We start from the raw sequence: 14,232 nt of genomic DNA on the forward strand, positions 1-14,232 counted from the left end.
GCCTGCATGAAAGGCACCATGGGCAGGTGCCAAGGGAGGCTGTGTGTCCCCCTGCTCTGTGCCCAGACTGCAGAGAACAACATCCACAGCACTGCAGGACAGAAACCTGCTCCAGAGGAGACCATGGGAATGGTCAGAGGGCTGGAACATCTCTCCTTTGAAGGCAGGCTGAGAGAGGTGGGGATGTTCAGCCAAGGGAGACTCCAGGGAGACTTTATTGCAGCCTCTCAACACATAAAAGGGGCTTACATCAGAAACAGAAAGACTCTACCAGGATCTGTAAGTGGCAACATGAGGGACAACAGTTTTAACCTCAAAGGAGGGTGGATGCAGACAGGAACTAAGGAAGGAATTCTTCCCTGTGAGGATGGTGAGCCCCTGGCACAGGTTGCCCAGAGAAGCTGTGGCTGCCCCTGGATCCCTGGAAGTGTCCAAGGCCAGGTTGGATAGGGCTTGGAGCACCCTGGGATGGTGCAAGCTATCCCTGCCCATGGCAGGGCCTGGAACTGGATGAGCTTTAAAGTTCCTTCCAACCCAAACCATAACCAGACTGCTATAGCAGCTCCTACATGAGAGTATTAATTGCAGAGTGTTTCATAAACAGTCAATAAAACAACTAAACTTGAACATGATAGCATACATACCTCCACCACTATCCCTAGGAGGTGAAAACAATGTTCCATGGTCCAGTTCACTCATTTTTATTTTTTATGTATTTTTTATACCTGTTGAGAAACAAACGGATGTTTTGAGAGTAGCAACATTGTGGATGTAATCTAAAAACACTTAAACTATATATTGTTTTCTGAAAAGAGCTACATCTCACAAAAAATGTAATTAGACAGAAATTCCTCACATTCATCTTTCATTTTGGGAGAGATTTCATGTGCCTCATTTAATTTAACAGCCAAGAAAACAAAATATTATCTCCTTGATGAATCTGTAATGCTGTGGCATAGCTCATCTATTCTTTGGTTTGTGCCTTTTAAAATGTAATGAGTTCCTTGATCCAAATGTGAAAAGATCACTCTTTTCCTATATTTACAGACTGTCTAGGTCTCTTTAAGCACCCCTGTAGTACCTGTGAAAGCAAGTCAGTTATCAGCACTGTTTCAGCAGCAGTGGCTCAACTCCCGGTGAGCAGCATGTATCAAGTACCCACATCACCATGGGACAAATGTGACATTTCAGATGCAATAAGTTACACAACACAGTAAAAATACCTCTTTTATGTCTCAAACCCCTTACTTACACAATAATTAAGCATGCATTAGTGTCATCCCAGGTCTTGCATAGGAAAAAAGCAATAGATCCACCTGAGGTGTTTCAGCTGAACTGAACCAACAGCAGAGTCACACCAGAAGAGGAAGGTCATGTCCAACGAGGCTTCCCACAAACCCTCTCCCTCAAACCCAGCCATACGGTGCCAAAATTGCCTACACACAAAATTCCACTTCTTTGTCATACCTTTGACATTTGCCTGGTCCCACAAAAAGCAGCAACACAGCAAATAGTAGAGCAGCAAAATCTCTTCATTTGAGGAGTTATTTCCTCACTGTTCTAGTGAGCTGAACTAGTTTATCCCTACAAATTCCAAGGATGGGCACAATGCAACAGGAAGGTGGGAATGAAGAGCAGCAGAAGCAATGTAAAGAGAACTACTCTGACAGACAGCTATTAGTGTCAGTCAAATAAAAATGTGAGATTGCAACTGAAGACAGTTAACATTGTACTTTCCTGAGAGCTACATTTGACATTCTGCATTGCAGAATCATCAAAAGCAAAGTAAAAATCTAGCTTAGAGGGACAACAGTTCAATGAATGAGCTTGCAGTATTACTGCAAACACAAGGTAATTGTGGTTGAAATTACAGCCACAGCCACACACACTGCTCCTGTGGCTCAGCCAGGGAGATTCATCCTGTCCATAGGAACTAAGCAAGTGACAAGGCAAAGACAATCCATGACCACCAGATTTGTACAGACAATCTCCCATGACCAAATCAAGTACAAAACAGGTAAATGCTCACTGCTGAAATGTGAGATTTCTCTGTATTTCTTCATGCTTGTTCTCCAGTGTTACTTAGCAATGCTATGAGGCTGCCTGTTGCAGCCAAATAACACCTTTCTTCACTCAGTACTGGCCATTCACTAATAATAAAGGGATCTTTGCAAATCTGTCCTAAAAGTAATTGGCAGATTTAATTGGTCAGAAGCTACATTGAACAGCATCTGATCATAAATATTGAAATTAAAGATACATGAAAGTAAGAAAATAGGAAAGGGAGTTCGCTCCCTTTTCAAAATACCAACATGCATTTTACAATCTAATAATTATCTGCAAATAAATTCACAGTTCTAGTCCAAAATCTACACCTTCCTTGAAAGTTAAGGGGAAAAGAAATGAAGGAAAATGGTAGTACATTCGTACTGCTGATTCTGGCTTTTTTCTGCTTGTAGCAAGTATTTGGTTTCAATTTGTAACCACACAACACTGCCAAATTCATCCAGACAAAGGAGGCAATTCTCCATATCAGAAGAAACTTTGGCCCATTTGTCATGCTAATGTTTTATCTATACATCAACATATCTACATATAATTTCCTAACTGCATATAAACTTTGGTTGGAATAGATTTTTTTAAAAAATCAAATTAATTATATATGTAAAGATTTAAGGCAGGGATTTACATAACAGTAAAGTATGAGATTCACCTTACTTACTACTCCAAGATGCACAAAGACAGTTTAAATATTGCTTCTTTTCCCTCTGAACCTAAAATATAATTTTCTGCTTCTTCTTAGAAAGGTCAGGTACACACAGGCTTACCCTTCTGTTTCTTGGAGAAGCCACTGAAAATATAACTGAAACAAGAAATTCTTGATCCCCAACACACAAATCTTTAAGCTGGGCAATTTCAAAAGTAATATAAAGAAAATTCCTTTTATTCAAGGAATATTATTTACAAGTCTGTAAATTAGGTTTAGTTTAGTATCCCTGGTGTTAATTCCAGCCTCCAAAATTTTCTTCCTGGGAAGAGGGGAAAGTAGGCACATCATGAAATTCTGTAGTTATAAAAGAGAACAAAGGGCAAATCATAAAAAAATAAAATTTTAAAAAAAAAAAAAAAGTGAAAGTCTGCAAGCTGACATATTTTCCCATGGAATTCTATAACATTCAGCACTTTCTAGAAGGTCCAGTGCAATTACGTGCCAATATTGCACTGAATTAATGTTCCACAGCCATTAATGTTGAACAGAAAAATTTGAGACACTAACAGTAAAAGCTCAAATCCTTTGCTGAATTTTACCTTTCCTTGAAGAGTAAATACCTGAATTCAGAGAAAAGGGAAAGCATCACAAACATCATATTGAAGTTCCTTATTTTAAAGCTTTTTTGACTGTTCAGTCTTTAATAAATCTCTTTCTTGGAAAGATTATAAATCATCACAATCCATAGGCTCAGTCAGGAAGATATGAATATTCAACCGTGGCTTGGTGTTCCTGTCACCCAATTGAAATTGTTAGTAACATAATAGTGAAGAGTAGCTGCACCAAGTGCCTTCCATCAGTACAGCCTGTAGCTACATGGGAACAAGACAAGGGGCAGAACCCTCACAAGGATCCTGAACACATTCAGCCACTCCGCAGCAGAGACACTCACGCTCTACTCATCAGGAGTACCATTTTTAAACAACAGCAAGTTCTCTTGTGGGTTTTTTTGTATAATAAGGCTAATATTTACACAGCAATGTTGATTTTCCTTAGCAGAGATATCGGCAGGGCTACCACATTCTGAGACTCTGCACACAGTAATAAATACATCTGCATTGCACTTGCAGCAGATTTTCTGCACACACTTTACGGAACCGTATGGGCTTTTGAGATTTGTGCCAGTCCAGTGGCAGCAGCTTCAACCAATCTGCCAGAATTCTTCAAATTAAAAGTAGGGAAATATATCTACAAAAAAACCTCATGGAATAGTCCTAAATACTATCCCAGCCCCATGTGGGATAGGGAAGGGATGTGCTTCCCTCCCAGCCCCGTGTGATAACCAGGGGAGCATTCCCACTAAAGGCATCACCTCCATCGAGTCTGAGCCTGGAGACTAAGTACCAAGGGAAGGGCAAAGGAACATTTCAGCCAGAGAACTGACAATTAGACAACTCAGCAGAGCTGGAGGGAAGCTCTAAAAGAAGAAGGAAAAGAGCTGCATTAGGGAACTCCACCAATTAGCATTACATGCTGCACAACTGCACAGGAGGATGCAAACTGTTTCCCTAAATATCAGCAGTACCTATCCAAGCTTGACAGAATGAGCAGCACCTTGCACAGACAAACCTAGACTTTCTCCAGTGGGATTTCCAAGCTGGCTTCTGGTTATTCTCCTGCCTTCCCCATCAGCTCACAGTACCTGTTCCAGTACCTGTTGATCATGGTCAAAAACAACAGCAAGGGATTTTAAAATAAATTAATAGAAAACCAGATCAGGGTCAGGAACTTCAGCTGGATAAAGAGAAAGGGGGATACCACCTGACAGTTTCATTACTGCACCATACCTTTAGTAGGTTAAGATTTTATTAGGTTAAATGAAACAAATCAGGGTGAAGAGACATTTCAAAGTTACGAGTAACGTAAAAGTCAGATGAAACATCTGTCTTTAGAAAACGAACTACACAAGGAGTTGACAATCTAATTTCTCATAAGCTTAAAAGAAATTCCAATCCACTTATACAGAGAGTCAGTCTTCCTCCCACCTGCTTTTTTTGGTTTCTGACCATCCAAGCTTCTAGCGATAAACCTGGGAAGGGAGTACTACAGTGACTCTCATCTACACTGTATAATGAAGGCAAAAGTAACATTGATGAAAAATTGGGAGTACTCAAAAGCTCTAAGAAGATTGGATCCATCACAGCCACTTCACTCTATTAAAAGCTTTTATTACTGTTCCCTGCACAGCTGCCGCATCAGCGTCATTCTCCTGTATTACACATTTTGGGAACCATCATCCTAATCTGGGTCCATCTGGCCAGCTTTAAATGACAAGCTTCTAACACAAGAAACACTGTTCTTTTAAAAAAATAACTATGGATACTAGTAAGATTAGCAGCAGCAGAGCTACCACTCTGGGTTATTTATTTATTTGTCCATTTGGCAAATTGTTAATATCTTTTCCTTCTACTGACATGTTTCTGATTTAGTGTCAGTATTTGAACACAATTTCACACATATTGGCCTTAGCTTCACCTCCTTTCAAAAGAAAGCAAGAAAATACATCTTGGGAACAGAGCTGATGCAAAAAAATCCCATTATTGATTATTTTCTGTAATTTTAAGGCTACTGTATTTGATTAACCAAGTCCTTATTCCCTTCTAACCAACCCATTTTTCTCTTCCACAATGATGTCATACATTTGTATTTGAGCTCAGCCTTTCACAGATGTTATTTTCTCTTATCACAAATTCAATGTTATGACCTCACTAAAACACTGAAAATGAATGCTAAGATAGTTCTGAAAATATCTATAGAAACCTGCATTTTATCTTCAGTAACTAGCAAATGTACTAATCAAAATTATAAAAGCACTGCCAGTTAAATTTATTTCTATTTAATGCAGATATATCTATAAACTTCCCTAATACTATAAAAGTCCATCTAGGCCAGAATTCCAATACTCTGCCTCAAAGCTTTGCTCAAATTTCAATGCAGACTCTAGGCTGGGAGTCTTGATGCATTTTAGAAAGAAAAAGTACAAAAGATCAACGAGGCACCAAGCGGAAGCGCCTGAACATAGAAACCTGTCCCACAAGAATGCAACGTCAGCTCTGCCTACAGCCAGCCACAGCTAAATCTTTTACCAGCAGTAAAAAGCACAAGGTTTATAAATTCTTTTTCTGCTCCTTTTGACAATTTAGTATTTCACTATTCTGAATTATTTTAGGCAGTAACAAACATGACCTCTTAAAAGATTTCATCTCCAATTCAACAAAACTCTTCAGTGCATTCTTAATGAAAGCCCTTGCTGGTGCCTGAGGTATATGACCTATGTTTATTCTTACATATGGGAACAGCCAATATTGAGGCAAGATCCTCCTTCCTTTCATTTAAATAGAAATTAAACTGCCCAGTGTCAGTCAGCATTCCTGGAGGAAGCAAAGCCTGGTGTCTGCCACAGGCTGCTCCTGGGGATGAGTCAGGTCCAGTCCAGGCCCCAGTTCCACAAGGGTGAGTGCTCCCACCGAGTTCAACCAGTAATTTTAAAAAAACCTTATTCCACTGTCTCAATCCAACAAGTCATTCACATACATAAACCTTTGTAGATTTGGGTCAGCAGTACCATATTTTCCTCCCAGCTGCAGTGCTGCTCATCCACAGAAAGGCAGGAGGATTTCTGTCAGGGAGGCACAGTGCTTGATGACCCAGATATGCCTTTTGAAGCATAACTTCTTGTGCATGTTTTAAATTGGTCACATTATTAAATGTAAAAATCAATAATATGAATCAACTCTTCACAAAACACAATTTAATAGCATCATCAATGACAGTACAGCAGGTACTCTTTGGGTTTGTGCAAATGAAGGACGCAGAATCCGGTGACAGCAGGTGCTACAATCCTTTCAGTGGCTCAGGTAATGTACTACTGGGTGTACACCACTGAAAAAACAGAGCTGAACCATGGACTTTCTGAAAATTTGGAATACGGCATCAGTGGGAACTTGGATTATACATTAGGACAGATGTTCCAAAAAAATACGAACTCGGAAAAAAGCCCCAAATAGAAAAGTCCCTTCTTCTCAGTGCTTTCTTTTGAAATTATCTATCTGGCAATTTCTTGAATCTTTTGTGGAAGGCTTTTCTAAAAGATTTTAATGTTTAATGGAAATATTAATTGCTTAGCTATTGCATGTTTTCATTTAAAGTAAAGGAATATTAACACACAGTTGTTGAACACTCTGATCCTAATTATTGTTAGGGAAAAGAGGCAAAGATTCATTCCCATTGTAGGGTGTGGAGTACAAACAACAAACAATTAATGAGCTTGATCCCTTAATCAGATCCTTTCTCTCCTAGTTGAACTAACTATCTGAAAATGGCACCCATCCAGAATGTGTTAATCTTGCAGCAGTCAATCCTTTCCCCAGGAAGAAAATACACAGTATAATACTTCTATCAGTGTCAAAACAGTTGCTAGAAAAGTCCCATTGTTTGATTGTAATTTAAATTTACATTCCCCTAAAGACAAAATTACAGATCTGTTTGAAATAAAGTCAGGTCTCAGAAATGGTATCTTCCTGAAAGAGACATAGTCCTTTTTGTCTATGATAATCTCATTACTTCCTCATTAAGTAAAACTTAATCCAAAGTAGGAAGATCAATCTGAGTAACACTTAAAACAATCAGCTTCATGGACTGCTCTGTCACACTGCAGGGGCAGGGAGTAGCTCATCTGCTTTCTGAGGGAATGTATGTCACAAGGGAACTCTATTCCCCCTCCATTCTTCGCATATTCTCAGAATATCCAAGATAAAATAAACTTAAGGACCACTTGGAAAAAACATTGAAACAAGCAGATAAAAGAAAGGAGGTAAATGTTTTAGAAGTTGGTAAGTTGATATAAAAAGGGTAGGAAATGAAGTCGCCCACATCACCTTGGAACAAGTTAGTCAGGTGGCATTTTATGTTGTGTTTTGAACAAGACACGCACAATCCATTTTCAGTGACCAAACACAGCTGTCCTGCTGCAGTAAGCACGCCTGGCAATTGCATGGTTTAAATGAAAGAGGATGAAATGAGAAAATCCTCTGATGCTTTAAGTAGTTAATTGTCATTGAGCAGTTGGGGTTGGAAGGGACCTTAAAGCCCATCCAGTGCCATGGGCAGGGACACTTTCCACTAGACCAGGTTGCTCCAAACCCTGGCCAGCCTGGCCTTGGATGCTGCCAGGCATCCAGGGGCAGCCACAGCTTCTCTGAGCAAGTCATGGTATGTGGCTGGAAAAGCAGGACAAAATTCTGCTTTGCTGAGCTAAAGGCAAAAATTCCATGGCATCATTTACAGACTTCTGTATTTGAACACAAGAGATTTGCAGAATTTTGTTACATGTTTTTTTAATTAATGTTCTAGCTAGCTTTCTATTTATTACCTTCATATACAACAAAAGCTAGAAAATGAAACAATATGCTCAAATATATGAAAGATTAATTGGAAGATGTGAGGCTGAGTTATCCAGGACCCTACAATTTTCTCCATCAGTTAAGAAATAATAAATGGTTAGTAAAATTGGCCCGTGGCTGCCTGGCACATAAAGCACACCTAGGCTGTGTGGAAAGGGCTGTTTGGCATGGCAACTCACCCCTCTGCTGCTCTGCATCCATCAGATAAAACACTTAAATCTACAGAATCCACTTAGCACAACAGAAACAAAGATGCTGTAACACAAAACTGTGGAGAATCATCATTCCCTGCAATATAACAAAGTACCTGGACTTTGCGCTTCTTAACAAGAGGCAGGATTTGCACTGTAGCACAGGAATTTCAAAGATGGACTGCATGTATAACAACACTGGGCCAGTGGAACAAGGATGCAATTTTACAGGCAGGGTTAGTTAAAAAGTGAGACCTCAAAGGGAGCTGCAGCAGAACAGTGTATTCTGCAAGAAGCATCACATGTACTAAACCATCAGATACTGAAATAGTCGATGCTGAGTAGTAGCAGAAGTTCAATGGAAGACATTCAAAAGAAGAAGTTCAGAGCAGGTAGAAGCCATTGAATCACCTTAAAAAAAAAAAAAAAGAACAACAAAAACCTACTGAAGACTGGGCTTAAAAAAATCTGTGCAACGTATCTGGTTTCCAGTTGTTAAATCACAGCCCCACTGGTCTTCAGATAAACCAACTGATGTGGTGTTATTTCTAGTGCTGCAAAATGCTCAATTGGAAACATTTTACGAGTCTTGATAGCTTCATTTTCTTTATCTAGCTACATTTCAGGTTTTCGCAAAACAGAAAGGGAAACAGGAGTCCAGTTCCTTGGTTTATGGAATTGAAAAGGTAATTTTAAGTTGTCCTCACCTTTTGCACATGTCTTTGTCTTAACTCTTGCCTTCCATGTAGTGTTTTAAATGAAAGCATTTCCACCTATGCCATTTTCATGCTAGCTTTGTTACTCATGCTTTTTACTTAAAAAAACCAAATCTGTGTGGAAGGGTTCCCTGTCCCACTGCTGGAGGTCTCTTCCTCACAGCTCTGCTGACAGACAAATTTCTGCAAGCATTTCCTAATGAACTGCAGGCAGAAGTCAGCTGGCTTAGTTTATGTTGTTGGCAGTACAGTTTATCAGTGCTTCAAGAACATATGACTCTGAATAAGTCCAATTTCTCCTTAAGCCGAGATACTTTTCCCTGCTTTAGCCTATGAGAAGCTGTGGCTGTCTGGAGTGCAAATAAGTATTCACACACTTACGGTTATACTTCAGAGCAACTCTGCGTCTCACCTGCCCAAGTTCCACAGATCAATGCCCACCCCAAGCTGCAGGTGAGACACAGCCAGGGCAAACAGCCATGGGGCAGAGAAGACTCTGAGGGAACAGGACCCTGTGAGGCAGTGCTGGCACCAAAGACTCTGTGGCACTGTCCTTCAAGCCAGCCCAGATGATTTTTGTCTGAGTAGTGTAGCAGGAGTCAGAGCAGAGCATTTGTCTGCAGCCTCTGAGAGAAAATCCAAAGGGACAGATAATTCATGTGATTTAGGAGCCACTGCAGCTTATTTTGTCAGGAGCATCAGTATCATTTTGTACAACTATTGCCAGTTCTGCTAGGCCAAATTCCCAGAGTTACGTACAGGGAAGCATTTGGCACAACTTCACTTAAATTTTTGCATAATGTTGTCTGATATCCTACTACAGAAAACAACTCATCCTTGTTTGGGGCCTCTCAGTTACAGCCTGTAATTGAGAAACATATTAGACATTTACAGACTGTATTAGAAACATACAGTCTGTAAACATGAAACAAATCATCTTTTTGCATATACATTTTCTTTGTTGCCCCCTTATTTAAAAGTATCTCTAGATTTCAGTCTGACATTCTGTGTCCTTGGTGCAGTAAGAAAGATAACAATTTGGTTAATTTCTCCACATTTTTGCCAGCCTCAAATATGAACTTGTAAGAAGATGGGTAATATTTTGTTCAGCTTGGGAACTGCAGCAGTTGGCAGAAACTGCAAAGGATTTTAGCAGGCTTTCCCCTGTCCTTGAGCAAATATAAGTACCTGCATTGTCCACGGCTGGAGTGGTGAGGTACTTATTCTTTATTTCTCTGGGGCCTTTGGGGGAAGTTGTTGTGGGCTTTGGTTTGCTTTTTTAATGTTGTTTCCACAACAATTACTTACAAGCTTAGGACCTGAAAATTCACAGAACGGACCAACTGCTGATCACCTTGGCTTTACTGGACATCCCACTCAGCATTTCCTGCCATCCTTTCTCCAAATCATCCACTGGGCTGTTGCAAAGTTGCCTATTTTTTCCAGGTACTGCAATATCCAAGAGCAACCCTGACTTAGAGGTGCACACATGTGATGCAACCTGGTTTCACCATTAACTGGCTTCAGCAGCACAGCTCACCTAAGGACATCTCCTGCTGCCCCAAACACAACACCATCACTCCACTCCTGGGGCCAAGCTACTCGCTGAGACAATGTATTGGGACAGGATTCTTGGAGTTTGCCAAGAAGAGGTTACTGAGCTTACAATATGGGTCAGCAAGCTGTTGTTCCTCAAACCTCCATTTTGCTGAAACAGGTATCCAGGGCAAACCATTTCCCGTTCCTGCTAAAAGAGGAGGCTCCCCACTCCCACTGCACATTCCTTAGTGCAGGCATTACAGGCAGGAGCAGTGCACTCAGGAAAATTGATCCAACTGAAAAAAATAAGAACATATGTGCTGGGCAGGTTTCTGGGCAAGCTGGATCAATTCTGCGATGCAGCTCCCTGCACAGTTGCAGGATCCTGTTGCTGGCACTGGGAAATCTGGAGAGGGATATCATTACAGGGCAGCATTGTCCTTCCCGTGGCTTTGAGCCAGAGTACAGGGGCTCTGCAATCAGAAGGCTGGTGAGCACTTTGCATGATCTACAATCATCATCATCATGCTGAGCACTTTGCATGATCTACAATCAAGTACTCTTACTTGATGCTTCAAAGCCATGCAAGAAAAAAAAAATCAAAGTGAAAAACAACCTGGCAGAATCCAAATAGTTTTCCTCAATATTTTGTTTTACCACAGGGAAAGGGTAATATCTGCCCACAGCAGAGCAGTAATTTTAGATGGCACTGTCTGAAACGGAACATTTCTATAAAAGCCATCACTGAAAAAGTAGAATGTCAGCCCACCACTTCCTCAGAAATACACCTGTTAGGTGCCATACCTCCCCAGTTAGACAATAAAAAGCAGGAGAACATTTAGTGCTTTTTATACCAAATGAATTACAGTTTCAAAATTACCCAAAATCAATTGTATTGTGATTGACTGAATTGCTGTGACATAAACACAATGGCTTGCAGTAACTTTTGAAATCAAACTGTAGGTTTTCATGAGAGGAAAAAACCCCACAGATCTAAATAACCCCCCATGTCAGCACTAAACAGCTGCTCATGTGTTCAGTTAGCCTGCAATGAGCATCACTCTCTTCTCCAGGTATTTTTTCCCAAACCTTCATAATTTCAGTATCTGGAAGTGATTACAGTTAAAGCGGCTCACATTTAATAGCTTCCAGAAGAAACCAAACTGTCCTGTCCCCCCCAAAAAAAACCCAAAACTACACCAAAACCAAACAAACAAACTTCACAAAAACAAAACAAAACAAAAAACAAACAAGGAACAAAGCAACACTGGATTTGTGACTGATATTTATCACTGAAATTAAAGATATGCATGTCCATGTTCTGCAAGGGCTGTGAACATCTGTAGAGTATATGTTAAAAAAACCTACTTGATTATGGATTAATTTCAGAATAGATTAAACAAAGCAGAAAAACATATTAATGACCTGAAATACTGAAGAAGCACAACAGCATCAAAACAACTAGCAAATACCTGTTAACAACACTGCCATCTAAACCACTGGATAATGAGCACAATCAGTTTAGGAGCTCAGGTTTAAGGCTCAAAAGAAACCAGTGTGGTTCCAAAGGAAAACATGAGACTAGATTTTTATGAATTGCAAGCACAGTGTAATCACGGCTTTCCAAATGACACTGAGAATGAAACAGACCATCATACTTTCAAGTCACTTTCAGAAGGTGGTGAATAAAAAGAAATTGTTTGTTGCTGATTCTGAAAATGATGTAAGAATTTAAACATATATTTGACAAAGGCCACTATCAGCTAATGGAATGTGGAATCAAAGAATCACTACTCCATGCAGCTCTTTGCACTGGAAAGTTAAAATGGAATGCCTTTCCAAAGCCTATGTTGTCCCTGTTGGACTCAATGCAGGAATAACTGGGCAGGATTGCTGCACTGGGACATGCAGCAGTCAATTAGATAATGTATTGGCTGCTCAGGGTGCCAAAGCAAATAAACCAGCTATGAAGGTATGACTAATACCAGATAGAATGAAATAGTTTTTCTTCACTGACAGTCATTCAATGTGTTTCCAAGTCTGTCAGGACCTCAAAATGTTATTTTCAATTCTTTCTACTTCTTTTGTGCCAAACCAAACTAGCTCAAGACCCCTTTCTCCTTCTCAACAGTATTTCTTACCCTTTCCCATCTCACCCCAATGGGAAACTAAAACACAGCCAGACCTTGCAATGCATGGCTCCACAGGGATGCAGGGCACTTGGAACAGCCTGTCCCTGACCATTCTGGGGTTACAGTCATCCACTTGGAACCACACAGAGCTGGGAAGGCCTAGAGATGGACTTATGCCACCTCCCATGGCCTGCCCATGGCCTGTCCCTCCACAGCCCCACAGTGACATTCAGGAATGGTTCAATTTACTGGGGGGCAAGTAAGCTTCTTCATTTCCCAAAAGCTGTTACCTGTGGAAGTCAAGCCAGCATAACAATACCCAAATTACAGGTGAAGACCAGTTGAGACTGATTTGAAGCTAATTTAATTAATCCAGTACACTTTTGGTAGAAGCAACCTTGCAACTAACAAAGGTCACAGCTCTCACACATTCTGTGCTTTCTCTTCCCTTTATTCTAGATCTAGTTATTTCATATTTTATCTTTCCTTACCAATCTCATTTGACCCTTCCCCCACTTAATTTATTTCACACCTCTTTGTTCATAAGTTTTTACTGTTATTCCTCTCACCTCCTGTTTCCCATTTCCTAGACAAAGACCACCACTCTGGTTTGGTAATATTTTATATCTGCTTCACATCATATGAATCATGAGATTTTTCACAGCAGTAAGAACTCAAGACTCCTATTTACAGCTGTCATGTGTTTTCCACGTGGATACTATCATACTGTAAGAGTTCCTACTGCATTATTCCATACAAATAGCATAATTTCAAATATCTCAAGAGATTAAATATTTTACCAGTAGCCTACATGGTTTCCATGTAGCAGATTACATTCCAAGTGGGAAATTCAGACAAGCGACTATATGAGTTTAAATGTGACTCTCTAAATGTTCAGCTACGTCCTACTTGTTACCTACAGTTCCTTCTTGAGCAGAGGGTAACGAAGGACACAGTTCTAGCTGCAGCATTAGCACCAATTAAACCACATCACAGGTTCACCTATCGTTATGCCTAAAATAAAACCATGGTCCACCCCATTAAACACTAAATGGAAAAACTGGCCTGGATTGAATAAAACACAAGTTAAAATGTGGATACTTTTTTCATGTTACTTTACAGCAGGCTTTCTACACAATCTGCATCAATACAACAGGGGAAGAGGGTGAATAGAGCAACCTCTTGAGACAGCAAGAGCTGCTCCCTGAATTACACCTCAAACACGAGTTTGCCTGCAGAAGAGTACCTGGAGCCTCCCTAGTGTGCTAGACAAGTATCAGGAAAAGATAAAATGCAAAGGAATAACAGAATAAATTGAGAACGGGTGTACTTCTTGGGAAGATTCAAGTGGCAACATGGTTTTGGCTCCTTTTAGCCATTTACAGTGTCATCACTGTACTAGTCAGCGAACTGGAGAAAGTCTATCGCTATCACACCTGCATGGCGGGAGGGTGGGAGACGAGGAATGAGTGAATGGAAAAC

The 14,232-nt window shown here is 40.3% G+C and overlaps 1 protein-coding gene across 5 annotated transcripts in view; it reads right to left on the reverse strand.

The window, feature by feature from the left end:
- CCDC148 (coiled-coil domain containing 148) overlaps window positions 1-14,232 on the reverse strand; it is a 53,145-nt gene that overhangs the window by 37,849 nt on the left and 1,064 nt on the right. For 2 of the 5 annotated variants that reach the window (XM_085067235.1, XM_085067240.1), the window contains exons 2-3: window positions 2,714-2,851; window positions 645-725 (exon numbers count right to left, since the gene is read on the reverse strand). In XM_085067235.1, coding sequence (XP_084923361.1) covers window positions 645-699 — 55 coding nt within the window. In that variant the 5' untranslated portion in view covers window positions 700-725; window positions 2,714-2,851. The remainder of the gene's footprint in view (window positions 1-644; window positions 726-2,713; window positions 2,852-14,232) is intronic. The other 3 variants (XM_085067238.1, XM_085067236.1, XM_085067237.1) reach the window with 3 other exon arrangements.

This window comes from Lichenostomus cassidix, chromosome 7 (assembly GCF_008360975.1).
Source record: "Lichenostomus cassidix isolate B80296 chromosome 7, HeHo_3.0, whole genome shotgun sequence".
NCBI lineage: Eukaryota > Metazoa > Chordata > Aves > Passeriformes > Meliphagidae > Lichenostomus > Lichenostomus cassidix.